Source organism: Varanus komodoensis, unplaced genomic scaffold (genome assembly GCF_004798865.1).
Source record: "Varanus komodoensis strain SLA01 unplaced genomic scaffold, ASM479886v1 scaffold26, whole genome shotgun sequence".
Lineage (NCBI taxonomy): Eukaryota > Metazoa > Chordata > Lepidosauria > Squamata > Varanidae > Varanus > Varanus komodoensis.
The window spans coordinates 9220208-9248161 of record NW_025335684.1 but is presented as its reverse complement, the minus strand read 5'-3'; the positions used below and the strand labels follow the sequence as shown (position 1 = coordinate 9248161).

The following is a 27954-nucleotide window of genomic DNA, read 5'->3' as shown; positions in this document are numbered from 1 at the left end:
CTAGGTTGTGAAGGTTATGTCCCTACATATTGGAATTTGAAAGATCAGATTCCTCATTCCTTATTGGACAGCATTCTGTCCTCTTTTTCTGATATATATTCTTGTTAGAGCTATGTATAAATGGCCTCTTGAAATTGCCCACTCTATTTGTGGCATGCAAATGGTGGGGAAGACCATTGTTTCCCCAAAATTCTCCAGGGGGATGAGAAATTGTCTATATCATCCTCATCATCCTCATCATCATCATGGTCATTAGTTTTCTGAGCAGCTGGATTGTAATAATAAGTGGGTCATTCTAGTAAAGAACTTCTAGTGGACCTAAGTGTTTAATGATCCAGAATGTGTTCTTGCTTTGCAGACCTAAAACATGGCAGGGGCCTATAGCTCATAATTTGTAAAAAGTAAAGATAACCCAATCAGGGGATTGACATCTGCCTATTGCTGCATTAATGGAAATTGTTTTATAAAGTTATCGCAATCTTCCCATCAAAAAACTGAACATGAAGCATTATTTATTTTGTGGTATGCTGATGCATATTTGTTGGAATCTCTGTGAAAATAAGCACAGTAGAGATAAGGGAAGAGTTTGACTATCATGCCAAACAATATACTATTTATTCCATAAAAAAAGCTCCCAGAGAAATTCATGCATGAATGTAGCCTGTTTGTTTCACTTATTAAAGCACTGAAATATGAAAACTGGGTGACATATCAATTGAAGGCTCATAGGTTTGTTTGTTTCTTTCTTTTCCCCTCTAGTCTTTTCGGAAGTTTAAAAATAGCTTATTGGACAGCTTCCAGCTCTTAAAAATTTGGCAGAAGACTCTAAAAGACATTGGTGGCAAATTTGGGTCTGGTGTCCTTTCCTATTTTGTGTTTCTGACATGGCTCCTGATGTTTAACACTTTCTCATTCCTGGTGAACTTCAGTTTCCTGGCCATTCCTCAGCTCATAATAGCCAAACCAAATAGCCGTTCATTCACAGGCCTGGAATTTTTCACCGGAGCTGTAAGTACCTTTTAACATCAAGAACAATGCTGTCTTTGCCCTTCTCTTTGTCTCTGGCTAGATGCCTAGTAGTGTCATCAGGGCAGGACCTATGTCAGATGTCCGGGGCTCCATTTAGCAGAATGATCACAGGAGGGCCCTTCCAAACGCAGCGGGGCTGGATCACCACATTTTGGCGGAAGCAAGATAATACGCAGGAGCAGTCACAGAATCCCCCTCCCCACAGTAAGACTGTTGAGTCCAGAGTCTAACATGACCCCAATGTGCCAAACCTTCTCCAGAAGGTTTGCATTGCATAGATACATCCCTTGCCTTATGCTCTGCCCTTATTAAAAAGCAATATTCCCATGAGACAACCAACTATGCTCAGCATGATTGCTTCTGTCAAAAAACAGGCCACTCTCTTCTGTGTGTGGGGGCTGAGGGGGCGTGGGGAGCTTTAGGCTGTGGGTTCTCACAAGAGCAGCCTTCTGTGGATGGCTTGTACCTTGCCTAGCTGCCATATCTCCCTTTTGCTATTTCAGGGTTATTTTCAAGACACAGTGCTCTACTATGGTTTTTACAGCAACACTACAGTTGCAAAGTCCAGCAGTCTTTCTCCGTACTACATGCAGCTGGCCTATATTTTCACCATCGGGATTTATTTCATTATCTGCTTCTTTAGCTTGCTGTACAGGTACAGTGATTTTTACACTCCTCTTTTTATTTCAAAATGAACATGTGTATTCAGATATCTGATCAACCTTAAGCATATTGTTTTAAAAACTAAAAATCTTGGTTTACTCATTGTGAAAGCTGGCATAATGGCATCTTGATCTGCTAACAGTGGAGGTCAGAAACTGAATATTTGGCATGCTAAATATTGGGAAATATTCCTGTTTTAATGGTATGGGAAATGAAACTGTAAGAATACATGGCTATGCCAAAGCTTAGAGACCACATAAGAAAGAGATAGCCAATATGGTGTGGTCATTAGCCACACTTTAGGCCAGTCACTCACTCTCAGCCTAACCCACACTGCAGGGCTGTTGTTGTGAGAATAAAATGGATGGAGGAGGTCTATGTAAGCCATTTGGGTTCCTTGCAAGAGGAAAAAAAGGCAGGGTATGAATGCAATGTAACAAGAACAACAATGGGAAAGTAGACACTTAATAAATTTGGGGCACAGTCCTGTTGAGATGCTTGTAGACAGACAAAGGTGGGTGCTAATGGGCACCTGATGCAACAGGAAACAAGGGTTCCCTTTCTGTCCTTCTGCTCCCCATGCTTACTAGGTGAGCCTATTGGCATATTTAGCTGCAGCCTCTCGGAAGTGGAGGGAAGGAGACTGGAGGTACTTCAGGTCCCCTCGTGTCCTTCCCTCCTGCCCACTGAAATGGCCCCTTCTTCCCCTCTGCTCTGCCGCTTTTCTGATCTTGCAGAGCAGAAGACGCTGTTCTTTCCACACCGACTGCGGTGCTGGTGGGGTCAGGCAGAGCCCAGTGGCCTCTGAGGCCAGTGTGTGTCTCTGACCTTGGATCTGGGAATCTGAAAAGTCCCACGGCTCCTCAGGCGCTGTCTAGGGCCACAGGATCACAGCCCCAGAACTGGGCAATCTTTCTTGGCTGTTGGTGTAGCAAAACTCAGGGCAAGCTTATTTTTAGCCCCGGTGTACTAGCTGTCCCAGCAGCTGATCTTGGGTGTCCCAAAAGGGCAGCAAACTCTTTATTGTTCTTACTGCATTTTATTGCCAAGGAAGAAGAGAGTTGTTTGCAGATTTTCTACCTCAGGTGCCAGACCTTGGGTACTTTGTACCTTGACTGTGAGCTGGGAAAAGCATCATTTACACCCTCAGTCAATAAACATTCTCCCCATGACAACCATGAGTGCTAATGGTGCTAATGTTACATGCAGTGGCATGGCATGTAATGCATCTCCCAGTGGGCAATTTTTAGACAGAAAAGCAACTTTGTGCCCTCTCATCCGTGGCACTGCATGACCCTCCCTGCATGGGCAGCTTTCACTTTAAATTGTCTCTTCTCCTCACCCAGTTGATTTCCTCTGTGGGGTTCTGGACAGGTGTATGCAGGGTGAATATTCATTTGGAACCCCCTGAGGTAGAGGAAACATTGTGTGTGTGTGTGTGTGTGTGTGTGTGTGTGTGTGTGTGTGTTGGGACAGAAAACCAGCTAGGGACAGAGGTACCCATCTCTGCTTCTCTGCTCAGAAATACCTCCTTCCAAAGTCTCTTTTCTTTCCTTTAAAAAAAGAAAGAAAAACACAGAAAATTTGGGCTGATGTCCAGCCCTCTTGCAGCAACTGTGATTGAAAGCAACTGGCAAGAAGCTGTAACTGTGGGGAGGAGGGTAGGTGAGCATGTGGGCTGTCATGTCGTTATTCAAGATGGGGAGAAAAATACCGTCTGAAACAGGTGACAGGTGTGGGCTGTGGTTTTAGGCACAGAAGGCCACATTGTGTTGCATCGGGGGAGAGAAGAGGGCTCCCCATCCATGACCATTCCATGCTCAGAAGTTGGTCACCTGGGAGTGGAGTCTGATTTCAATTCTGGTAAAGGGACCGCATCTTCTACTGAGCGTGAAGTTACCAGGGTGGTTTGAGGGCTCAAGGGCAAGGTGTATTGAGACGCACAGCTTTGTCCTCCAACATGTTGTCATAGGAGAGGGACTATAGTTCAGAGCGTGTTTGGCATCCCAGATTCATCTCCCGATCTCTCCAGGTAGGGCTGGAGAAACTGCTTGAGACTATCAACAAGATTTGGCTGGATGGACCACTGGTCTAGCTCCACAGAAGGCCACTTCCTTCCTGTGCCTAATGCAGGGACGGAGAAGGTGTGGCCCCCCAGATGTTGCTGGCTTCCACACTCTTCAGCCCCAGCTGTTCACCATGCTGACTGGGGCTCATGGAGTCCAGCACTATCCAGAGGGCTGCGGGTTCCCTCACTTTGGGGCAGCTCTTTCTCAGGCCTGTTTACATGGCAATAAAGTAAGACCTTTGAATACAGCGTAACTTGAATATAGGATTGCATTGGAAGGGTAGCCTTTGCAAATGGCATTTTAAGAAGCTGCCATATTTATTATAGATACCATTATTTAATCCTTTCTTTTTCTTCCTCTTTCCTTTCTCCCTCCCACACAATTGCTCTTGCATGCTGCATGGCCACCGTAGCATGGCGAAGTCCTTCCGCAACAATTTTGTACACCCTCAGATATACTCTGGAAATTTGGCCAAACTTCTCTGTAGCTGGGATTTCAACATAACCAACGAGAAAGCAGTGAAGCAGAGGCAGGAAAACGTCAGTACTCAAATTAAGGTATGTCATGGGAGTCACAGGAAGGGTGTGTAATGGAAATGGAGCCTTCCAATCCTCCTGGGCTGTAGCTGAACCAAGGGGCATGTTAGCACAAGAAGGGGTGAGAGCCATTGAAATTAGACATCGGTGGAGGAAAAGGCTGCAGGAACGTTGGATGCGGCCTTATACGGAGTCAAGCCAAGAATCGGCTTTAGTTTTGTCTACTCCCTCTGGGAGCATCCATTTCGGGTTCTGCAGTGGAAGGTTTTCCAGGCCTACAGAACCTGGGATCATTGGCTGGTAAAGCAAGTTTTCCACTACTGGGGTAAAAGCTGCTTTATGTTTTGGTCTTTTACTTCAGTGTGTGTTCTGTTTGTAGAACTAAGTTGCTTCAACAGGCTGCTCCCCTTCTTTGATATAGCAAAGCATATAAATAACTAATGTTTTAATGGCACTTCTTCTTCAGCAGCGGCTTGATCATCAAAACGAGCACTGTAAGTCACAGGGCTTGGTCCACTCAGCAGGGCCCCTTAGCAGGGAAATGGGGCAGAGCCAAAGGCAGCGTGTTCTCAACGGCCCGGCAACTTCCTTGCACACCCTGTGAAGGAAGCTCGCCGGCCACAGCTTGAGGACCTCTGTGCTAGTTGATATCCTGCCAGTAGCACGGCTGCTCTTGGAAGACGGGGGCTGGGCACAGGACCAGCATTTCTCTTTTAGTAACTATTGTATAGTTACCTTCCCTTCGTTCTCGTCAGTTTCATTTCATTTCATTATTTAAGACATGTATATCCTGTCCAATACCAAGAGTCTCAGGACAGTGGTATAATACATAGCACACACAGAATATAAATATACAATAAAACCCATCATTAGAACTGCATTAAACCTCAAAATATAGGGAAAATAAAAAGGGTTTGGCCCGGCACTGAAATGAAGTGTTGGCGTCAGACACACCTCTCCAGGGAGCAGGTTCCAGAGCTGGGGCACCACCGCAGAAAAGGCCCTTCTCTGGGTAGCCCCTCTTCTGATCTCACTTGAAGAGGGGTCCCAGAGAAGGCCCTCAGACAAAGATCTAGGGGTCAGGGAGGTGTATATGGAAGGAGGTGCTCCTGCAGATACCCAGGCCCTCGACCATTTAGGGCTTTATATGTCACCGTTAGCGCCTTAAATCGGGTCTGGATTTCAGGCCAGTGCAGATAGTACAGGACCGGTGTTATATGCTCACCTCGACCAGTCCCGTCAAAAGCCTGGCTGCTCTGCTCAGCTGAAGTACCTGGGCCGTCTTCAAGGGTCCCACGCAGAGCACATTGCAATAGTCCAGTCAGGGGGTTGCCAGAGCAACACATTACCAGCAGCTAGGATTGCCGTGCGATGGGGTTCTGCTGGTGCCGAAAACTGTGGGTTCAAAGGACTCGCTTCGTGTGTTGGGATTTCGAGCCCGCTGCTGTGTCACACTCGGCCTTCTGGACCGCTCGCTCACGCCTTGCCGTGCCTTCCATGGCAGCCATTTTGTGGCCGTTCTGCAAAGGGCCGCATTTGTCCACAGCCCCAGGCGGTTGCTCGTCCTTCCCCGAGGGCCTCTTCGTACTTCACCCTCACTGTCGGCCTTTCTGCTGTGAGCTCATCCGGAGCGCCACCCAAAACATCTGGACCACAGAAAATGGGGGAAGGCTGCTTTATATTGTAATTATTTTAACTTAGTGTTGTAAGCCGCCCCGAGGCTTCGGCGAATGGGGCGGCATAAAAATGTTTTAATAAATAAATAAAATACATCACAGAAAATTTTTATTGCAAAAAGTGTTGGTTAGGTTTAACAAGTGATGCTCCTGAACCCAGAGTGATTAATTAGTACATGTTTTGACTCCAGGAGACCTTATCCGAAGCACAGACGGAAGCTCTCAACCTTTCTGCCAGTCAGAGAATTTCTCGCTTCTTTATTCATCTGCTGGCTTGGCTCGTTGCGTTGGGAACAGCAGTGGGTGCGTGTGTGGGCATTTTCTTCTTTTCCCTTGTCAATTTAGAGGTAAGGTCCAGTGATTTTATTTCTTATGCATTTGTAATGTCTCCAGATATTAGTATCATCTCTCCTATGGTGCTGGGATTAGATTGTAAAACAGGAGTGTGCTCTTGTAGATAACGTTGCTTTAGGGCTGGGTTTCGTACAAGATATCCCATCTTGCATAGAACATCAGCTGGTTTCCATGACCCTCTTCTCCATTTTCTCCATACAACAGCCCTGGTAGGTAGGGCTGAGAGTCAGTGACGGGCCAAAGTCACCCAATAAGATTCATGGATAAGCAAAACCCCAGATCTCCTGACTCCAGCACTGTAAACACTGTGCCAGAATGGCTCCCATGGCTGCTGGATTGTCCAGCTTGGATTAGGGCCACCGAGAGAGGAGGTTTAATCTTCCCCTTGTGCTCTGGCCCTAACAGAAATGGGCCCCCTGCAGTTCCTGGGTGGTACTGAGGGACGCTGCCATCGACCCCCAAGGGAAACAAGCAGCAGCACCAGAAAGCAGGTGTTCTGTTTGTCGCTGTTGCATGAACTGCTCAGAAGCAGGCATGCGCCCTAAGATGCAAATATGGTGCCCACAAATGCAAGAGACCAGCTTCTTCTCATTGCCCTCTGAAAGAAAGCCCAAGCATAGCCTAGTGTTCCTGGAGCAATTTCACACATTTAGCATAAACAGAAAAAAGTGACCATGTTCTCAAGATGTTCATATGGATGTTGCATCTCCTCCTCCTCCCACCCTCAAGTTATTTCTGGATGGGGATAAGTCGGAGCTGGAAAACGAAGCTGCCACCCTGATTCTGCCGGTGGTGGTGAGCCTCCTCAATCATGTCATACCGTACCTGTACTCTTCTTTCGGCTTTGTGGAAAAATTCACCAATCCCCGGCACCAGATCTACACCGCTATTTTCAGGTATGCCCTGTTCTCTCCGTTTCCCTTTGCTTTGGGTTTGGATAGCAAGACCCAGGAGCAGAATGCAGGAACTGGTCCCCAAGGCATCTGGTGCAGCAGCTGAGGCTGCATCTCTTCAGCATCTGAGTGGGATGCTGCTTGGGAATTCCTTCTCACCACTGTGAATTCCGTGATGGAAGAACGGTGGCGTGTAAAAGGGAAAATGGTTTGGAGGCTGCAGCCTGAGGATAGGGATCTTATTATTATTTATTTATCCTTTATTAGAAAATTTTATTTGGTTCCCATACTGATATGAACATACCTCATCTGCATCCCCAGAACCAATGCAGAAAAATAGGATGCAATTGCATTCTGGATGCTGCATGTTTCTGAATGGTGGGCTCAATTTTTGACAGGTTACTAATATGCAGAAGATTGCATGTATCAAGAGAAAATGCATAAAATGTACACATTAGGGGAATTTCTAAACAAACCCGCTTTAGCTTATGGTGGGAAAATGTACATATTTGGAAAGCAGGATACAAAAAATGAACAGTGCACATCTTTGAAAAAATGCTTACTGAAACCTGCATGACTTTTTGTTCAGATTTGTTTTTAAGCTGCGTTCAGGCAATTCAGAAATGGTATATAACAAAGCTTATTGCAGAAACCCAAGAGCAAACTTGGCAGACTGAGCCGGTTCTACTTTCATAGAAGGGGTGGGGGAATAGAATGAGTAGAGCTGACCCACCCATAATTTCCAAGGTGCCAGAAAGGAATTTTAATCATTGTTTGTGCCCCGTTGTTGTCCTGCTGAATTCCGATGGTTACCACTTCCGTTTTACAGGAACGTTATTTTGAAAATCTCCATCATAGGGATCCTTTGCTATTACTGGCTTAACACAGTGGCTATGGAGCCAAAGGTAGAGGTAAGAGTCTAATCATTTTTCTGTGCCGCTGTCAGACTTAATGCAGGAAGGCACGAGGCCCTCCGTAGCACTCATACCTGTTTGTCACAAACAGCAGCCAGGATGGTTAATACTCGTGCTGGGCCATCCCACATGAAACTCCAGGTGGGGACTCAGTTGCTGTCCCACGCATGAAGTTCTCTATGTTCAGGAAACCAGAATTCCAGGAAGAAGGCTTCTCGCCTCGCCTCCTTCCTCCCAGTTGATTTAACCTTCTGGGAGCAGTTTTACCTACATTTTCAAACAGTGCAATCCAAGGGACAGGTTTGCCACCTCAGGCTGAGCATAGAGCAAGAGGAACCAGGAAATGTGGGAGGTGGTCCCAGCTGAGGAATACACCAGGCCCAGGAAGGCTGTTGTTGAGTCCCCATGCCAGTCGGTGACACAGTCAGGCCCCTGCTGGGGCCCATGCACCTTGGCAGGACCCACTGGGGCCAGGGCTTACCTTTCCTTTACCTGCAGCGGTCCCCCACCTGGCACCTCTGCGGAAGATCAGCCCCATTATAGCCATTTGTCCCTGGGGATAATGCCACTGGGGGCGCATGCCCAAGGACAAGTGGCTATGGCGGCATGACCCTCCGCAGAGGTGCCACTTTTGGCAACAGCTGTTTGGCAGCTTTGTCAAAGCCGGGGACACAGGCTGCCGGGGTGGGAAGGCTGGACGGCAGCCCAAGGACTCCTGGCGACAGGGTGGGTGGCAGGTCAATGCTAGGGGTCGGGGGAGCACCCCGGCACTATGCTGAGGGTCAGCTCCACCCCGGTGCTGAGTTTGCCCATGTTGATGAGGCAGATTTCTGGTCCAAATAGGAAGCGTTCGTATTCCGGGGTGCCCAGTGGTGAGGCGAAGGCCAGGACTCATTCCCTGCCCAGGAAACTGCCCTGTGCTGACCCCGCAGTTCCTCCGGCAGATTGCACAACTGAGGCCACCTGCTGGCAGTCCAGGCAGCTGCCACGCACGACCTGCTTTCCAAGGGGCCTGCTGCCCCTCCGGCCCATCGCTCCATTGCATCCACCTGGCTTGTCCCCGTACGCAAGCAGTCGCTCGCTCTGCCCCGTCCTTTGGATGGTGGGGCAGACGGGGCGCGGCGGCCAGACAACAGGACGGGGACAGGGCTGCAGGTAGAAGTGACTCTCCTGAGGGCGCCTGGCGCACGAGCCCTCCCAGGCCTGCAGCGACCGCCACATACCGTCTTTTTTTCCTGAGGTTTCTTAGGGGTCCCCCCTATAGTTTTCTAACACCTTGTTTTACTCCACATTTTCTCAGTGCTGGGAAGCTCTGGTTGGACAAGATATTTATAGGTTGCTTGTAGCCGACTTCATCTGTTGCTTACTGGGATCCTTCTTCGGAGAATTTCTGCTCCGGTATGTGTGCGCTTCCATGTTCTGTGCAAGCAGAACTGCTGTGCTCATAAACTTGGGGGATCACGAAGGGGACCTGGGAATTCTGATCTAGTTGAGCTCAGGGCTGAGCAGACTTCAGCCTTGTTGGATCTGTTCTGTTTCTTACTAGGAACCCAAGATCCATCAAGCCCAGTAAGATTCCCCAGCAGTGGCTGAGCAAGAAAGAGCTTTCAGGGTTGTGGTGGATGGCTTGATGCACATGTTGGCCCAGCGTGTGACTATGGTGAAAAAGGCCATTTCCGTGTCAGTTATAATTAGGAAGCGCTGGCTGAAGCCTCCAGCTGTCTCCAAGGGCAGCCCTAGGTAAAAGTGCATCGCAGTAGCCCAGCTTTAAAGTTATGAATGCATGAATGATCGCTAGTTCTTAGCTTCTTCCAAAGTGGAGCTGAGATTTAATGGCCTTCCCTACTTTTACCATGCGGGCATGTAGTATATACTGAAGGATCATTGCAAATATTTGTGAACTGAAATTATTTTGTTGCCATTTTTTCAGAATCATTGGAACCACATGCTACAAACAACTTGGTGTGCCAGAATTCAACATTGCTCGAAATGTTTTAGATTTGATCTATGCTCAGACTTTGGCATGGTGAGTGAAAATCATCCATTCAGAGGACCTTTGTGTTACTTCCTGTAAAGTTCATCAGAAGGACTCTGAAGAATCCTGCTTATGAATTTAAGAAGCTATAGTGATACTGATAATGATAAATTACACTGATAAATAACCTGATATAAATCAGACATTATATAGCATCTGATAATCAGCACCTGAACATCTTAGCTAGGTTATCTGCCATTAACGTGTGACAAATGAGAACCCACAACAAAATGCCTCATTTTATAGCTCCAACACACTATAGCACCAACCTCTGGCTGGAGGACCAAGGACTTCTTGTCTTTGTTGGGGTACATTGGCCTATGTCCATATTATTGCAGTTTGTTATGAACTGCCTGTGAATTTTTCCGAAACCAGGATATAAATCTAAAGAAACGTCAGTTCCTTTCACCCAAGCCTGGAAGGATGTCTTTTGCTTATTCCTGTTACTGTGCAAGTAAAAACTTCAGCTGATTTCTTCCTGCTTTTCTCCCCTCTCTCCCCTTGCAGGATTGGAATCTTCTTTTCACCTCTGCTTCCAGCCATTCAGATGATATCACTTTTCATAATATTCTGTGTGAAAAAGGTACCCTGCTGCATTTTATTAAGGCTCCTGCCATGCTGAAATTACCTTGCTTTACCTTAAAGCCTCTTTAAACCCTGTGCTTGCTTCCTCATAAGGAACTAAATTCAGTGAGGAATTGTCTGCACAGAGCTGCCAGCTTAAAGGTTTCAATAACTTTTCTTCTTATGGCTCGACGACATGTTTGCCCATTACTTAAGAAACAATTAAGTAAGCAAGTCGAATGTTCTGGTTTCTAGCACTTGCAAAAGATGCTCATCATCTTTCTCCCATGCACCCAAAGGTCAGTTTGATGAGGAACTGTCAGCCTCCTCGCAAAGCTTGGAGAGCATCTCAGATGAACACCCTCTTTGTCTTCTTGCTGTTCTTTCCATCCCTTGTTGGCGTCCTCTCTGTCATCGCGGTCACTGTCTGGAGGTATGAAGGACTCCTTTCTGATGAGTTGCTCTGTTCAGGATCTTGCGTTGCCCTATTCCGTGTTTAGCTCCAGGTTTTGAGGAGTCCTTAAGAAGAAAGGAATTGCTGTTCTGAATCAAACCAAAGGCCTGTGTCAGAGTATTGAACCTCTGGTCCATGGCTGAAATCGAGCCTTTCTTAGTTCCCAAACTTGCAGGTTCTCAAAAGGCCACGACCTCTTTTGGTCCCAACTACCTATCATTTGGTGGTTTTCCAGCTTTTGTTTTCCTTCTCTCTGGAATGTTGACACACCTTTCCCAAGTGTTAGTTACTGGTAGTATCTAAAAACTAGGCAGCTCCTTCCTTCCTTGCCCTTTTCCCACTTGGATTTTAGGCTTCAACCCATCCCAGGCTGAAGAGAGGGAAGAAGCAATCATGGGACTCCAGGTTGCATGTAATTTGAGCCACAGAGCTTGAAGAGCCAGTGGTGTGTGAGATGGGCCCACGGATAGGATGCATCCTGTTATACCACTCTTTAAATTATCTTTTATGAAAACGTTTTTGGCTAGATCTTTATAGGCTTTTCAGAATTTGGTGGGGGCTTTGAGGTCTTGTAGCCCAGGGATTGGGAACATGTGGCCCTCCAGATGATTATGGACTACAGTTCCCATCTGCCCTGGAAAAGATAAGCAGTGTTGAGGGCTAATAGGAACTGTACTCCTACCATCTCTAAGGCAACATGTTCTCCATGCCTAAGCCAGGCCAACCACCTGCTCCATAGAGGGACTGGAGTGCAGAAATAATACAGCTGGGTCCTGTGCGGAGGATGTCCTAAGCCACCTAGGAAGGCCTTGGCAGTTATAGGCAGCCTATAATTACATGTAAATAAATAAATAAATTGTGTGTTACAATGCAAAACTACTCCTTGAAAGAGGGGAAAAAACCCTGCACCTTTTCTTCTCTCTCTCTTTTTAACTCTTTCCCTCCTCATGTTCCCAGACGAAAGCCTTCTGAAACATGTGGTCCTTTCCGAGGGCTGATGACTGTCTTTGAAGCCATTTCCAGTTGGATGACCATACTCACCAGTCACCCCAGCTCCGCATGGGTCATATGGATATATCATAATTTAATCGGAAGCGTTCTTTTCTTCTTCATCCTCTCCGTCATTGTTCTGTGAGTGCCTGTGAAGGAAACTTGAAGGGAATGAGAGCAAAGTGGGGGCACATTTCGGAATGGATTCCTTGGGAAGGCAGGGAGGTCCCTTGTGCCAGGCCAGGCCATGGGTCCATCCAGCCCCGTCTGTTCTGCAGGGGTCTGCCCCCCACCTCCTTTGCATGACCATGAGACCTTCTGCACACAGTGGGTGTGCCCAACCCGGTCAGCAACAGTCCTCTACAATTAACACACCTTTTCTGGTTGACATGGCAGGCAGTCTGTCTCGGAAAGCTGCTGGATCTTAGATCAGACAACTTGTCCAGAATTCCCACTCTGACTGGCCATGGCCGCCTGGGATCTTAGCCAGGTGGTTTCCCCGCTAACTGCTTCCAGAAGCTTTCTTGCTAGGAGCTGTATCCCGGATCTCCTGCCTGCAAATTGCCCTCAGTGATTCTATTCTTTCAATGGTGTTTTTAAAAGCAAGCTGGGTTAGAGAAGGCGGGAAGGGGGCAGAATTTGTGAGATACATGCTTCAGTATTCATCAGAATACTAATGTGTATAGTCAGGAACAGAATATGCTTGTTGCAGGTTAAAAACAAGAGTTTGGGGTTTGTTTGTTTTTTTGTAATGCCTGTTCTCTGCTCCAAACAAGAACTAAAACTAGAACTTTCGTCCTAAAAGCACGAAAGGTGTGATGTGGGAGATGGGGGAAGTGAGTTTGCAGCTCTTTACATGCTTGGCTGGAAGCCAGTGCAGTTGTTCCCAGGGGGGTTTAATTATTTCTTAGGCATGCATAAAACTGCTGTTGATCTTGCAACCCTTTCCCTGTAATGTTAGAGTACCTTTGACTTTAAGGTGGCTTAGATCGGGGCTTTTGATTTTGAGCCAAGTAGCAGGGGCACAGAGGTGTGTGTTCTTGCCCTCCCCCCACCAAGGCCTGCTTCTGCAACCTAAACTTCCCCCTTCAAAAGCCACTCCCCCCATTCAATGAAAACTGGGGAGGAGTTAACCAGGAGTAGACCCATTCTGGCTGGCCCTGATGACCAATCTAAAGTATGCGACGGGCAGAATCCTTCAGGGACAGTTCATGGGATGCTGTGCTTCCCAGATATTTGGAGGACCTTGGAAGTGTGCGCTTAAGTTCCAGGAGTGCAGATCTTGTTGAAAACGCCTAGAAATGTCTTGCAGAAAGAGCCATTTGCCAATGGAATCTGTGGACAGGAGGGTGGGGTCTCTCCCTCCAGGCAGGGGATGGAGAACCTGCTCTCATGGAAGCTGTAGACAGGGGAGGTCCAGTAAATCGTCCCAAACACCCCGTCACATGGATGATGCAGTTGCGTGCCAGCAGTTTTAGCTGTTGCTTTTTTTTATACTGATGGGCGACAGTGCCAGTGAAATGATTTCCCCCCAAAATACTCGGTGATGTTTATTTTTGTAAATATTATTAATAGAGTGGAAGTGTGGGATATCACTTTTTTAAAAAATCAGGATGTTAAGAACATTTTAACTTACAAATAAAAAGCTGGTTTCAATTTCTTAACTCTGCTTTAGGATTATCACATACCTCTACTGGCAAATCATAGAGGGACGGAAAATCATGGTTAAACTATTGCATCAACAGATTATCAATGTAAGTATGTTATTTAAGGGAAACTACAGGTCTGTCACAGAAAGGGGCAAAGATTTCAGCTTCTTCAGCAGCCTTGACTAGATCTAATGGGTGCAATCCTACATATGTTTAGACAGAAGAAGGTCCTACAGTTCCCAGCATGCCCCAGTTCACACTGCTGGGAGGTGCAAGTCTTTTTTTGCCTAAACATGTACAGGGTTTTTCCCTAAGTTACATGGGGTTGGATTTTGGTTGGGCATAAGGAAGCACATTTTGAGATTAAAAGAAATTGGACAATGCAACCAATTTCCCGGGGTGTGGATAGACTCTACCCTGCTGGAAGCCTTTACAAAGAGGCCAGACATCCATCTGGCTATTCCTTACCTATGGATTTTATGCATCGAGCAGTGGCATTGGACAGGATGGCCTATAAATCTCCACTCCAGCTGTATAATCTTAATTTTATCTTGTTGAACAACTTGTATGTAAAGAACACTATATTTCTAGTACCGTACGAGGTACTGGAAGTTAGCGACTCCAGTGTTAGCCAGGCAGCATATCCACCCTGGGTTTCAGTCTGAACTTTTAAGGAACAATCCACGCTGCTGGACCCTATTGTGAAAATGGTTTTAGTACCATGGATAGTGCCTTTAAAGGTCAGATTAAATCCAGAGTTGGCTGCACTGCCTCCCTGTAATTGGAGTAACCAGCCGTGGCTGGTTTAATGGTTGGAAATAAATACCTCCTAATGTCAGATCAATTTACTGTTCAGTTCGACTATTCATCTCTGGCACAAATGTATGGATTTTTAAATATCGGGATAAAATTGCCCACTAGTAGCCATTCTGGCCACCACGCCTCCCTTTCAGATTCAAAATGGTGCATTGCAAAGCTTAATTTCTCATTCTGTCTGTGGTGGCCATTGCGGGAACTTATTTTATTATTTATTTCCATTTAAAGCTTTTTTATACCATCCCATCACAGACTTCCTTTTAGAAGAGGGGTGCGCAATGTTGCAATTCTTGACCTAATTTCAAAGGCCAATCAGATCAGACCTCAGCAAGAGCAGTCCGTCTCTCCCACATCATCCTGTTGGGTGCGGAGGGTGAGGCAAAGGTGCGTGTGAGAGAGGTGGGTGAGTCAGAGAGAGGGATAGAGAGATTTAGTGGTTTTGCCAAATCCGCTTCCTCCACCTCACTGCTTTCTCCCACTGCCTCTTTGGAAGGTTCTGTTTGTGGTGCTTTTCCATATCAGAGTACAATAACTGCTTTGTTTACAAATATATGTGGCCATCGGCACATACTTTTTAAAAAAACATGTTTGTGCTAACTTGTGGTTAACTCTGAAGATGGCCAGTTTGAGGAGGAGGGCGAAAGGGATGCCTCAAGAAGTAGCCGATTAGTACATTGCACGCACCCCCCCCCCGGTGCATCCTCTAATTTTCAGATGTTTCTTGATTTGTAGGAAGGCCATGATAAAAAATTTCTGCTGGAGAAACTACGTGCCCTCCAGGCCCCTAAAGGATCAAATTGGAGGAATCAGCCAGAGGTTAGTTTTGAGAATGTGGGCTTTTAAAAACCGACTTTATTCATTTTCAGTGGGGGTGGGAGAGGGCCACCTGGTGCTGTGTCCCACCAATCCTGAAGGGAAGCTCGGGGAGGGCGGGGGGGGGGGCGGCAGGGCAAGAATCAACAGCGGCACTGAGGGGGTTCGGTGCCTTGGCGGTGTTCAGAGATGCCAAGTTGCGGGTCGAGATCTGAGGCAGCTTCAGGGTTCCCTCTGCTGGTCCAGGAGCAGCACAGCATCCCTGGTACTTGCAGAATTACTAGGCCAATGTACCGCAGCTGCCAGGGCTCTCCTGAGCTCCACCTGGGAGCCCTGGGGGAAGCGCTATACAAGAACTGGCTCTTCTGACCTGCTGAAGCGCTCCTGGTTTGTGGACTCTTGCACTTTGCTCCTGCCCTGCCCCTGTCGTCAAGGTGGCTGCTTCCTTTGCCTTGTCTTCCTGGTTTCCTCAAACCCGGCTCGTCTGACTACATGTTCTCCTTGAATCAACTGTGTCTAGTGCTGCAACCCCTGGCTTGACCTCTGGACCGTGTGCCGCACCTGCTGCTCCAGTCTGCAAGTCAGCCACCCACACCCTGGACGCTGACATTGTGCTGCTGGCCCTTGAAGTCGTTTGCTAGCCCTGGTACCTGAATCCCAGAGAACCACTGCCAATTAGCATGAACGCTAGAGGGACCAATGGTCTGAGACGACTGAGTCGGCTTTCTATCATGCCACAGTTCAGTGGCGGAACACATGCCAAAGGTCCCCGGTGCGATCCCCGGCATCTCCATGTAGGGCTGGGAAATGCTCCTGCCTGAAACCCTGGATAAGCCACTGCCCGTCAGCGAGGCCTTTACCGAGCAAGGTGGACCAATCTCTGACCCAGCGCGCTGCCTTACTGTCCCTGGGAATAGGAAGGGCCCTCCATGTCTGCTCTTTCAGTTAAAGAAATGCTAGAAGAAAATCAATGCCGGGGTAGGTGATCTATAGTTCAGTGGATGCTGTGTGCCCAGTGAAGTCCACCCAGGTAAATATTCCAGAATAGCCACTTGGATGCTTTCTTCTTGCAGAGGGGTCCATCTGTGCACAGGCAACCTCGACAACAAATGCCTTTGCCACTACCCAACTCCACAGAAAGCTCTCCAAGACTGAAACAAAGAGACTCCTATGCTGAGGTAATGGTGGGGGAGGGGAGGGGGAGACCCCGAAAGGTCGTTTGGTCACTTGCATTTAAATCCAAGTCCTTGCATGATGAGCTACGCACATGTTTGCAGTTTCATAAACTGGTAGCCTGTCTTGGTAGCACAAAACAATCTTGAAATCATGTCTGTTTCCCCTTTTGCAGCATTAAGGCTGCAGGGAGAAATGAAGTATTTAAAACAGGGGTCTTAAACTTGCGGCCCGTGGCCCAATTGCCGGGACGGGCAGGGCACGGAGGGGGGGGCCCTGCGGCCTTCAAAGCGCCAGTGGCGCCCGGGCCGGCCTCTGGGAGCGATGCGGGGTGAGCGGCCCACCACCACCGCGGTGGTGGAATACTTGCTGCGGCCCAGCCTCACCCACTCTCCTTCCAGCGGCCCCCAGGTCAGTTGAGTTTGAGACCCCTGATTTAAAAGAAGCTCCATGGCAGCAGCTTTTGGCAGATGTCGCTTCTGAGGAGCCCTTGGCAGAACAACATGCAGAAAGGTTTTGTCAGGGAGGCTTTGTTGGGGGTGCTTCTTGCATCCTTTGTGTGCTGTTGCGTTTATGAGGCCATTTAAGCCCATTTGGCGGCTAAAGCATCCCCCAGCAGCAATTGTTTTAATTTTAGTCAGACTGCATTCCTACTCTAAACAGCCCTGCTGTGCTGAGTGGACCACTTTACTCAATGATTGGCAAATGACTAGACTGCCTCTTTCTGCTCCGGCTGTGAAACAACAATGCTTCCTTCCAGAAGGCACAAATGAGGATCCTATTACGGTTGGTGTAAAAATACATTCGGTACACACAAAATGTGGGAAGACTGGCCAGCTGAGTAAGAAGGGAGAATGAGGGCTTGCAACCTGAACAGCTGAAAAATGCATGTTGCAAGTATGTTCAGAAATGCGATCTGTCTTACCATTGCTGTTTTTCTTCCCCTTCAGTCTGACAGGATACCTGAAATGACCAGCTTCTTTCAGGGTAAGCAACAAACCTTGGCAGAGCAGATGATGACAAATGGCAACCCCACTGCCTGGACTGCTCTGAGCACCATTTGGGTGCTTTTCTGTCCAGACAAGCCGCATCCCAGAGACAGCATCCCATAGGACCGTGCATTCGTCCTCCCTTTGCCTTGGATCCCCTGCCAATCTCACCCAACACGTTTGGGAGACTTGGAGGAAGCCGCACCGTCCATGCCGTACAGTTTTGTATAGCTCTGCCACGACTCCTCTTTACTCACATTCAGCCTAACCCTTTACTCGCATTTTATTGTGCTCTTCCATACATTTCCCCCTTTTTTGAAGGACAAAAAAAGTGGTCAGACTTATGCATGGTATTCCAGGCATGGCTGCATCACAGATTTGTCTAAGGGCATGATGATCATTGTAGTTTTATTTTCAGTTCTTTCATACGTGGAATACGCCTTCTTCTTCACAGCTGCACAGGGGGTCAACGTTGTCTCCCACGAGCCCAGAGTATCTTCTCTGGCCAGGCACTGCCAGCTCAGCCCCCATCAGTGGATTTGCTCCACTGCACATCCCTTTTGCACGTGCTTATACAGAACCACATTTCCCACTTTAACGCCCATTCCCCGCGTCAAAGGATGTTTTTGGAGCTCTTCTCAATCCCTTGTCCTTTTAACTAGCCCAAAGCATTATGTATTGTCAATATTAAGACACCTTATATTCACCCCAATCCCAGATAATTTACGAACAAGTTAAAAGGTCTTAGAGGTTCTTTATAACAGATGTATTGGCGGGCTTTCCTAATTGAGATGCTCAAATGCATGAACAGTGGAAGTTGGGCTGAGCAACACGTGAAGGGAACTTTGGCTTGATGGGAATGTGGGTGTTCACTGTCAGATATGACAATCCTGTTTTTTCTCTTTTGTTTGTAACAGTTAAAGAGGACAGCCAATCATCCAGGAATGCTGAGGTTTCTGAAGCTCTGGCTTTAGCTCTGAGAGCCAGGCAAGAGGCTGAATGGGAAATGGATGATGAAGAAAGCGCATGAAAGTTAAAAATGGGCTGCAACACACACAAAGAAGCACTCCTGACCAAAACTCTGCTACTTGTGGCTAACAGCACTGGACTGGGACTCAGGCGATCTGGGTTCTAGTCCCTGTTCAGGCAGGAAGCCAGCTGGTTGACTTTGGGCCAGTCACACTCAGTCCAGCCTACCTCACAGGGTTATGGCTGTGAGGATAAACATGGCAAGGAGAAATACATAAGCCGCCTTGAATTCTTTGAAAAGGGAAAAAGGCAGGATATAACTAAGGTTTGCGTATGAACTGACAGGGGAAGATGTAGTCACAAGCAAAGGTTTTTCCACCTCAACATGACATTTTTCCATTTATTGTGATTTTCAAAATCGTGGTGCAACAGATTAAAGACAGGATGAAGCTCTTCACTAGATTCCCTTCCTGCCTACAAGACCAGGATCTCCTACATGCTTGAGGAAAACTGAGATGAACTGCATTTGTCATGGAACTCTAATAGATGGAAATAATTTATCCCTGAAAATTGCCGTTGTATAAACATGAGTGCTACTTTTCTGAATTACTCTCTTTTTGGTATTCTGATCAGAGTATTTTTTAGCAGAAATTAAACAGGGATTTTATAAAGAATGATCAAGTTCTGGGCTTTTTAATCCAACGTGTACTGCAACACCAAGGTGAAATGTATATCTGATTGTATATACCCTACTTCATCACCATTTGATGTGGGCTTTTGATGGGAACAATGTCTAATGTTATATCATTTGCAGAACGAAGCTGTATCTTATCTGGGTCTTTGCAGCTGTACACTTTAACCTGGCCGACAATCCTTTTCTGTCCTGTAAAGCAGCGGTGGCAGTTTCCACTGCCGGCTGATCCTGTCTTTTTCCCCAGACACTGAATAAGCTGAATCTGGTTACTAGTAATCCATTATTTTGTGCAAAAGTTCAAACAGGAACCAATTCACAAATAGAATAAGGAATACAATATGTCTCTGTACCCCAAAATAAGCTTTAGGCTACCATATAATGTCATGTTGGGGAACTGTGCCCCTTGAGATGCCTCATGATTTTGTCCAATAGAACCACTTTCTCTGTGTTACCCACCAATGCAGAATTTCCTCACCTGATAATTTCAGTTAAGGAACTAGGGCAAGCTTTGGGCTACCCAGTATGGTAAATGTTCTCCATAACGTGGCACATATAATAGAAATGAATCAACAGGTACTGTTGAGATGGAATGAGCCAAAAAGCATCCAGAGGATGCTTGACATTGAGAAGCATGCAGAGAGACGTCTCTGCTCACAGACAACCCAACATGCAGACAAGTCAACAGCATCCAGTGCCACAGAGATTCAGCTGCAGATGATGTCTGAATTAAATGCCTGAAAAAACTAATTTGGAAAAAAAAAACGAATGGGGGCGAGTGCCATTTGACTCCATAGAAGCTGGGTATCCGTTACTTTCCAGTTTTACTGAGTAACAAGTGGATCTATACCCAGCTGATTTGGTAGCACAGACAGTTTGGAGGATATATGACCCTAAAACCACTACTGATTTCTGCTGATTTGGTGACACGAACTTGATAGAGGCCCTTAAACCTCTACTAGACACAAGTTTGTGCCCATAAATGCCCACTCTTCACATTAAGAATACTTCCTAGTTCTGGCTGCCAAGCTCCCCTAGACTGTTTCCATGTTGCAGCTTTTCACCAAATGCCTCTTAGTTCTTGTTCATGCCCCTCAAGGAGGATTCTCCTTGCCAGTGCCCATAATGTGTCCAATGCACTATGTCATTTTCAGACGTGGCCCTTGGATTTCAGAATTAAGCATGAGGAAAAAGTGCATGTGCTTTGGCTGTAGTTGCAGGTTGGTTTCTAAGAATCTAAAGTGTGTCCTTCTTGTATGTTCCTTCTCTAAATAAAGGCTAATCTAGATGTTTCAAGTAACATCAGTAATCTCTGAAGGGCCAATAGCAGCACTTTTCTTTCCAAATCAAGCTGTTTTTTTGCAGTGCAAATCTTCTGCAAGTTCACTCCTTGTATTGTGCCAAGCAAATTAACTCAATATGATCGTTCTTCCTTCGTCTGCACAGGCTTATCTTACTCAGAATTTCAATTCTTCTAAGATTAAAACTGATTGTAATGTTAAGTCTCAGTCCAGCATTATGAAAAGAGACATTTCAATGCATTTGCAATTGTAATAATCCTGTCCCAAGTGAGTAAATGTACCCTGATAGTATGAACCCTTGAAGTACCACAAGTGATGAACTTTGGTCTGCCAGGTGAGGCAAACCCAGAAGCAATCCAGTCAAGGCTAAAACTAATAGTGAGGATCACAATCCTCTACTAAGCTGTCAGTCATATAGCTGGTCTGGAGAACATTTTCATAGTACATTTTTTCAGCGAATGTGTTGACTGTCCAAGCAACGACGTGGACTCCTTTGGAAGACCACCGATTCACGTACTCCCTGCAAGGACAAGGGAAAATGAGGTGAGGAGCCAAGTAAAAATAAAAAGCTTATTTTTAGATAGTAACCATATGTATACTGCTCATTTAGGTATTTATTAAGCAGCATCTAAGTGTTGAAGCAGAAATAACTGCACCTCTTTTTATAGTGCATACACACAATCTCTCCCCACTTCGACTATTGTGCACATTTGTTATTGATTAGAGACCTTAAACAATCTTACAGGCATGATGGTACTTGGAAATATGAAAAAGCATTTGCCACATTCTCCAACCTAAGGCACTCCAGATGTGCAACCCTCACTATCACTGGCCATGCTGGCTGGGGATGATGGAAGTTGTAGCCCAGCACAATTGGGTTGGGGAAGATTGAATTGAACAGATCCTCGAGTAAAAATACCCACATAGTAAAGAACAGTTTACTATGAATTCACTATTTGGAATACGCAACTTTTCTCTCTTTTCTGAGTTGCACTCTTGCTTGTAAACAGATTAGAACTGATGTGGCCAAGCTTTTCTACTTACTGCGAAACATAATTTTTCTGGATCAGAAAAACGGAAGCTCCACATAAGTGACACAGAAAATTGTGCATACTCCAGTCTACAACAACATCCAGCGCCATCATTAGGTAGTGTTTCCAGAAGGACTCGAAGCGAGGTTTCCCATCTCCAAAGTGACTGAAGCTCCAGGGTCTGTGAGTCAGAGCTGTAACGATGTTTTTATCGGCTAGCCTCATCTAAAAGACCAAGCAGAGAAACAAGAACAAATTTATCCTGATGTCTAACATGAGGGAGGACAGCACAGGGTGGTTGTTATTCCAGCCTTTGTTTTCACTTTACATAATTGTTTTGCAGCAGGTGATTTGAGGTCTTTAGAGAAAGCAAGGCTGGGATACAACTTTTATACCAAATTTTCTAGAAGGGCCCAAGCATTTTAATGTATTTTGCAAAGTAACCCTAAAAATAGCGACTTTAAAAGTGCATTGCTCTGGCTGCAAGAGCACTTCATTTCAATTTACATAACTACCCTAACAGCAAAGCGCTAGACCAGTCTTAAGGCTACTGCTCTTATTTTTAACCAATTTGGAGTTTAAAGATTAGCCACTGCAGTTAATCTAAAGCAGTAATTAGGGTTTGGTGTAGTGGGTTCCCTCCCCATCTCCTGCCTTATGGAGTTAATATAGGGCTGAATTCTGGCTTCAGAGAGCCTTGCCTTCAAAGGGTTCCCACTCACGGGTATTTTTAAACTGATCACAGGCACAACAGCAATTTGAAGACACCAGGCCTGAGCTAATGGCAGGTTTGAGAAGAAGGTTACTTAAGAGAGGAAACGCTGGGAGAAAGGGTAATACATCTTCTTCCTCCCAGCACCACTTCTCCAACTTGAAAACACGGGCCTTTATTGAGTTTGTTTGGTAAAACACAATCCATGGAACGAAGTGAGCTACTCTAGTTGAGTAGACAGCCAATCTTAGAACCAGCAAAAGACACAGTTCCAGGGCTACAACAAAAATCCCACCAGAACACACAGAAAACGATCATGTTCTCAGCCTCCATGGTGGCTACAGAGGCTTAGAATTTAAAAAAAAAAACTTAGCTTGTAACTGGTTAATTTGTCAAGTCTCAAAGTGGTTTCCTGCTGCACTTTGGCAACAAACCACAATTTCCCCTTTTTATTGGGGTGGGGAAAAATCACTGAATAAAGGCAATGGCGGCAGGGGTGCGCTAGGGATCGCAACCTGCAGACGGCCCTGCTTTGCTGTGGACGATCCTAATATGGATTTCCTGCCATGCCTAGTTTGGCCTTGAGTGTCTAAAAATTCCCAGTTTTTATTCTAGTTGGTATTTTGAAATTGATCATAGGCATAGTAGAACACAGATTATGGAATGTGCTCCCTGGAGAGGTGTGCCTGGCGCTGAGTTTATATTCTTTTCGGCGCCAGGTTAAAACCTTTTTATTTAATCGCTATTTTAAAAACTAATATTTTATCATTAACAGCCGCTCTTTTTGGGTTTTTTGTTTTGGTATGATCTTTTATTGAATTTGTTATTTATAGATTATTTTGTTTTTAATTGTATCTATTGTGAGCCGTCCCGAGATGCCAAGGCATGTAGTGACAGCATACAAAAGTTTTAAATAAATAAATAAATAAATAAATAAATAGTAGTACCCTATAGCCACCTCAAGGCATGCATCTTGGCAGACTTTAACTGGTGCTCAATACAATGAACTTGTCTTACATTTCTTTGCAATGTGAGTGAGAAAGTATGAGACCACAGTTATCCAAGATTTTACTTAGACTCTGAAGGCTACCCTTTTCAATTTTAAACATGCCACTCCCACATCCCAAGAAGCATCCCCATTTCTTGAAGCTATCCAACGGAAAATTGTCAACATCCCAATGCTACCTTAGTCGTTTTAATTTCCACATGGGAATTTTACCTTATAGACAACATCTGGCATAAAAGAGCAAACGATGCTGGAGTTGTAAAGCCGAGGATATTCCTGGTAGAGGAGTTTTAGGGCTTCAACAGCCTGTCAGAAAACAACTTATATATAAGATCTGTAGAAGCAGTTAAAGGTGAATTTCAAAGAACTGCTACTATAGCCCAAGGAGTCTGACTAAAAATGAAAAGAAGCGTGCGTGTTGAAAAGCAATGCAAAACAAAAGACACTGTTTTGATCACAGGTACTTTTAGGCTAGGATATATTTGGATGATAGAAGATCAAATTGCTTTGGAATAGGGTGGCCTAGTATAGCCTAGTGGAAAATATGCTTTGGTTTTCTTCCTGGTTTAGTTTGGTGAAGATCAAGGGTTAGAGCAACTCTTTTGCACCCAGGTCTTAGGCTCAATCCGTGGCACTGCCACTTAGAATGAATGCAGGTAGCAAGGCTAGAAAGGTTTCCTGCCCGGTGTGTTGCAGAGCTGTTGCTCACAGGAAGAAACAGAGCAATGGCCTGACTCTATAAAAGGCAACTTCATGTGTCCATACAATGCAGAAATGGGCTGCTATTTATTTGTATAGAAAACTGCAGGATATTTGCCTTTTCCCTTAGAAATCCCTGCATGTTACAGAAAATATATCTTCATTTTTTTACCATTCTTGCACTAAGGAAAGAGTCTTAAGTTATTCATTCCTGAATCACCATGAAATAAATCAGTTATGACTGTTGTCCCATTCAAGGTTGGAAAAGAAGCATCCCAAAGGCATTCTTGGTTTTGTAAAACTGTATTAACATTTTATCAGGAAAGCACACCATTTCCCACTGGGTCAAGTGAAAGAACTCTAACTAATATGTGCTGTCCTACCAGAATTTGAGGCTTCAGTGCATTTTAAGAAGAGTACCTGGTCTGCATGGCCCTTGACATCAAAGTAAATAATGAGGTCATAATGTATACTTTCCAAAACAGCTTCTCTTAATGTTGGTATTCTTTCCCCACGATAATCCCTCCTGTAAGAGGGGGAAAAAATGAATCTTCAGTGTGCATTTCTGCAAGGGAAAAGTCCAGCTCAAAAAAGGAGGAATGTGTCCATATACATCATGGCATGAAGCATAATTCTACGAATACACACAACAGAAAACAAAATAAAGTCTTTAGGCATCTTAAACACCTCTAAACATGGTGTTTATAACAAATTGCTTAGTCTTTAAGGTAACATAAGACTTGACTATCCATCTGGAAGCTGCAGTGCAGAAAAAGATAAGCACCCTTCTTTCACAATGAAATCAATGAGACATAAGGTATAGAAAGAACTAAAAATATAGAAAAAGTGTGGATTTTATCAAAATATTTGAACTGCCTAACTAACCTATATAGTATATAAATTTGCTGCTAGTTTCTCTTGTGTGTAGGCCTACATTTTATAGTTACTCCGGAGTTATCCCACCAAGAACAGACCTGGTTGTAAGGAGGAATCTTCGGTACATTTGTAGTCTAAAGAATGTCTCTCCTGCCCTCCATCTTCATTACCAACACGGCTAATCTAATCTGAGAGCACTTCTGGGAACACCGGAAGCATCATGGCTGAGCAGGGACTTGAAGCCAGCTCTTCTCAGTCCAAACAAGACTTCCCCAATTCATCACCATAGCAGGCTGGTTCCACCAGAGCTACATTTCCACGCACCCTTACTTGCAAGTAAGTCCTACTGAGTTCTGTAGGGTTCACTTTTGCATAAATACACATAAGAACAGGAGCGCTAGGAGAGTGTATGATCTGAGTACAGAAAAACTATCTTTTCAGGTATGAGTGGAGATGTTCCACAGATTGTTCACTTACCATAATCTATGTTTAGCAGCTGGATTAAACTGTCTAATCTCAGCAAATGTCAGATGACGTAAACTTCCAGACCCATCGGTGGTCCTGTCTACAGTCTCATCGTGCATCAGGATAGGAACGCCATCAGCCGTAATTTCAAGGTCAATTTCCACACCGGTGGCTCCATTCTCAGCTGCCTTAATGAACGGAGATAAACTTATTTGAACAGGAAAGTAGGTAACAGCGTGTGCTTTGTATTCCAGTGTACATATGGCTAACATCACATGAGAAACTACACAACTGAAATAAACCTATCAGCTATGGCCTGACATTGGCTCTTTCTGCAAGGTACCTGTTCATTCTATTGGACCTTTAAGCAGCTTTAAGGCTGAGCTGAAAAGGGTAGCAGATCTGGACTCAGCTTTACTCTAGACTGCAGCTCTATGGTCAAGAGTGATTTCGCACTGCAGCTTAGTTCCGGTACCGTCTGAATAACAGATGGGGACTGCAGCTCTAAGCACTGGGTAGTGCTCAATTATAATGCATGTGAGTTCCATGAAGAAGTTCCTTTTTCAATCCTTGATTCCCCCACCCCCCCAGGTAGGACTGAGAAAGAACCCCGCTTTAGACCCCTGGAAACCTCTGGCAGTCAGTATAGGCAAAACTGAGCAACAGAGGTAAGGGAGAAAATCCAAAGAGTTTAGTGGGGCTAATTTTAGTATATTTGCCTAGGATTGCATTGTATATCAAGTATCTGAACAGTGTGGCTATAATCTTTGGGTAGTCTAAAATTTGGAGAATTTTTATTCTTTTTAAAATCACTATTTAACAGGCAAGCTATAAATGACTGTTCCTCAAATCTCTCCTTTTGAGGACAATGAACAAAACATTGCGTTTGAATGTGGGTACAGAAGTACAAAAGCAATACAGAGAATTTGGATACAGAGAAGTCTTCAGGTAATTGTAGCTTGGCTAATGAGGTGCAATGCAGTAACTACCTGCCAGGGCATCTTGGTCCTCCCATTTTTGTTCTCCTGCTTTTGCTTGCCTTGAGTATATATGACATACGTTATGCACAGTCCTCTGGAGGCTACAGAATGTTCATTCAGGTCACTGTAATTTGGAAGCAAAGCTCTGAGGCAGCAGAAGTAAACCAAACAGGGCAATTTACAGCCCATTCAAAGATAAGGAAAGGAAATTATGGTAGTCAGTATCTGATCTAGATAACATATCAGAAACAGACAAAAGAATATCTCATAATTTCCCTCCTCAGCAAGTTTGTTATGAACTGTTCTGGGAAATTCAAGTTTACTATATTTAGCACTAATGATTCACACGTATTTGCATGGGATCTCCCTTGTTAGCTTATGTCTCTCCTTAGGTTTAAGTGATCTACACTCTGGTTCCCTAATGCTTTAATCACTCCCAATAGCGAAGTTAGCAAGGACTTTTGTTTGTTACATATTCAATTGCAATTTGTAGCTTCAAAACAGATTCTAATCCTCAAGGGTTTCTTCTAGTGCAGGTCCCATTTGGTACAAGAATGCACAGTAGAAGACTAATTTTAACTCCTTTATTTCAGAAATTCTTGCTCATTCTTATGCAGCTTAAATCCCACTGAAGCCAATGTCATTTTCTCATGGACAACTGACGTGCTGGTTAGAGCACTGTGGGAACCTGGGAGCTCCGGGTTCTAGGCCGCATTGGGCCATGAAGCTCACTGCAGGACTTTGGGCCAGTCATTCACTCTTGGCCTAACCTACCTCACAGGGTTGTTGAGAGGATAAAATGGACCTATATGAAGCCACAAGAAAGCCATAAAGCCTCTTGCAAGAAAAAAAATCAGGATATAAATGCAATGTCACCATCGCAGGCTTTGCCTGCTGGCCCCCAATCTTCTGGTCTGAGATTTTTTCCTGCAATCAAAACCCCTCCTATCTCCTTTCCTTTGCCCCTTTCTACCCAGACACGTGTCCTTACCAGACATGGGCTTAAAACACACCCACTTGTAAGTTAGCATATGGAGACCCGTGTTTTGTTCTGCTTTTGTCCTGCGGGCCTGAGCCCCGGCCCCCTTTTTTCCCTACCTGGGACCACCCCGTATTTCATCGCCTTGACGTTCTATTTATTTTTATAAATCGTAGCATCGAAAGACAGTCCAAGCACGGCCCCGTCGCAGGGAAGCGCCACCGCGATCCGCGCTCCCTCCGCCCCGCAGGCGCTCCCGGCCGCGGCCACCCACCTGCCGGATGGCGGCCAGCGTGTTCTCGGGCGCGTCGTGCCCGCCGCCGCGGTGGGCGATGCGCGCCGGGATGCCGCGCGGCTGCACGATCGCGCGCGCGCGCTGCGCGGGCACGGGCTCGAGGCTGAAGAGGCGCAGCGCCAGGTACAGGCCGCCCGTCAGCGCGCACGAGAGCGCCGCGCTCCGGCTCAGCGCCAGCGCGAGCAGCAGGGCGGCCGAGAGGGCGGCCGCCAGGCCCTCGCTGTGGCAGAACATGGCGGCCGCCGCCGCCGCCGCCGCCGGAGGGGCCCTCGCCTCGCCTCGCCGCCTCGCCTGGCCCGGCCCGGCGCCGCCGCCCGGCCGTGAGCGCACAAT

At 45.9% G+C, this 27954-nt stretch overlaps 2 protein-coding genes across 4 annotated transcripts; one reads left to right on the top strand and one right to left on the bottom strand.

Moving 5' to 3' along the window:
* The first annotated feature begins 451 nt into the window (after positions 1 to 451).
* TMC5 (transmembrane channel like 5) lies at positions 452 to 19260 on the top strand. Of its 2 annotated transcripts, XM_044433499.1 has the most exons (16): positions 460 to 1008; positions 1533 to 1684; positions 4174 to 4318; positions 6165 to 6320; positions 7057 to 7223; positions 8050 to 8131; positions 9435 to 9532; positions 10065 to 10160; positions 10677 to 10752; positions 11033 to 11166; positions 12145 to 12318; positions 13853 to 13931; positions 15375 to 15458; positions 16529 to 16633; positions 17579 to 17615; positions 18535 to 19260. In XM_044433499.1, the coding sequence occupies exons 1-16, from the start codon at positions 895 to 897 to the stop codon at positions 18645 to 18647; spliced, it is 1812 nt and encodes a 603-aa protein (XP_044289434.1). In that variant the 5' UTR covers positions 460 to 894; the 3' UTR covers positions 18648 to 19260. The 2 variants fall into 2 exon arrangements, 1 of the variants encoding a protein (XP_044289434.1); XR_006415052.1 differs by lacking the exons at positions 17579 to 17615; positions 18535 to 19260 and adding an exon at positions 15976 to 16433 and having other exon boundaries at positions 452 to 1008; positions 16529 to 16599.
* On the bottom strand, positions 18973 to 27620 carry GDE1 (glycerophosphodiester phosphodiesterase 1). 2 transcript variants are annotated; one of them, XM_044433501.1, is made up of 6 exons: positions 27601 to 27620; positions 25380 to 25551; positions 24447 to 24552; positions 23541 to 23633; positions 21623 to 21834; positions 18973 to 21098 (listed from the first exon to the last, which is right to left on the bottom strand). In XM_044433501.1, exons 2-6 carry the CDS (start codon positions 25484 to 25486, stop codon positions 20951 to 20953), a joined length of 666 nt encoding a protein of 221 aa, XP_044289436.1. In that variant the 5' UTR covers positions 25487 to 25551; positions 27601 to 27620; the 3' UTR covers positions 18973 to 20950. The 2 variants fall into 2 exon arrangements, with proteins under 2 accessions (XP_044289436.1, XP_044289435.1); XM_044433500.1 differs by lacking the exon at positions 27601 to 27620 and adding an exon at positions 26357 to 26796 and having other exon boundaries at positions 25380 to 25555.
* Between the last annotated feature and the right edge of the window lie 334 nt (positions 27621 to 27954).

Excerpts from the sequence above, each read along its gene's own strand:
- GDE1 (XM_044433500.1), bottom strand. The coding sequence starts at position 26,536 with ATGGGCTGTAAATTGCCCTGTTTGGTTTACTTCTGCTGCCTCAGAGCT. Across the intron at positions 25,556-26,356 it reads GGACCAAGATGCCCTGGCAG|GCAGCTGAGAATGGAGCCAC; the intron begins GTAGTTACTGCA and ends CCGTTCATTAAG. Across the intron at positions 23,634-24,446 it reads TCAAGGGCCATGCAGACCAG|GCTGTTGAAGCCCTAAAACT; the intron begins GTACTCTTCTTA and ends GTTTTCTGACAG.
- TMC5 (XM_044433499.1), top strand. The coding sequence starts at position 895 with ATGTTTAACACTTTCTCATTCCTGGTGAACTTCAGTTTCCTGGCCATT. Across the intron at positions 6,321-7,056 it reads TTTCCCTTGTCAATTTAGAG|TTATTTCTGGATGGGGATAA; the intron begins GTAAGGTCCAGT and ends CCCACCCTCAAG. Across the intron at positions 8,132-9,434 it reads CTATGGAGCCAAAGGTAGAG|TGCTGGGAAGCTCTGGTTGG; the intron begins GTAAGAGTCTAA and ends ACATTTTCTCAG.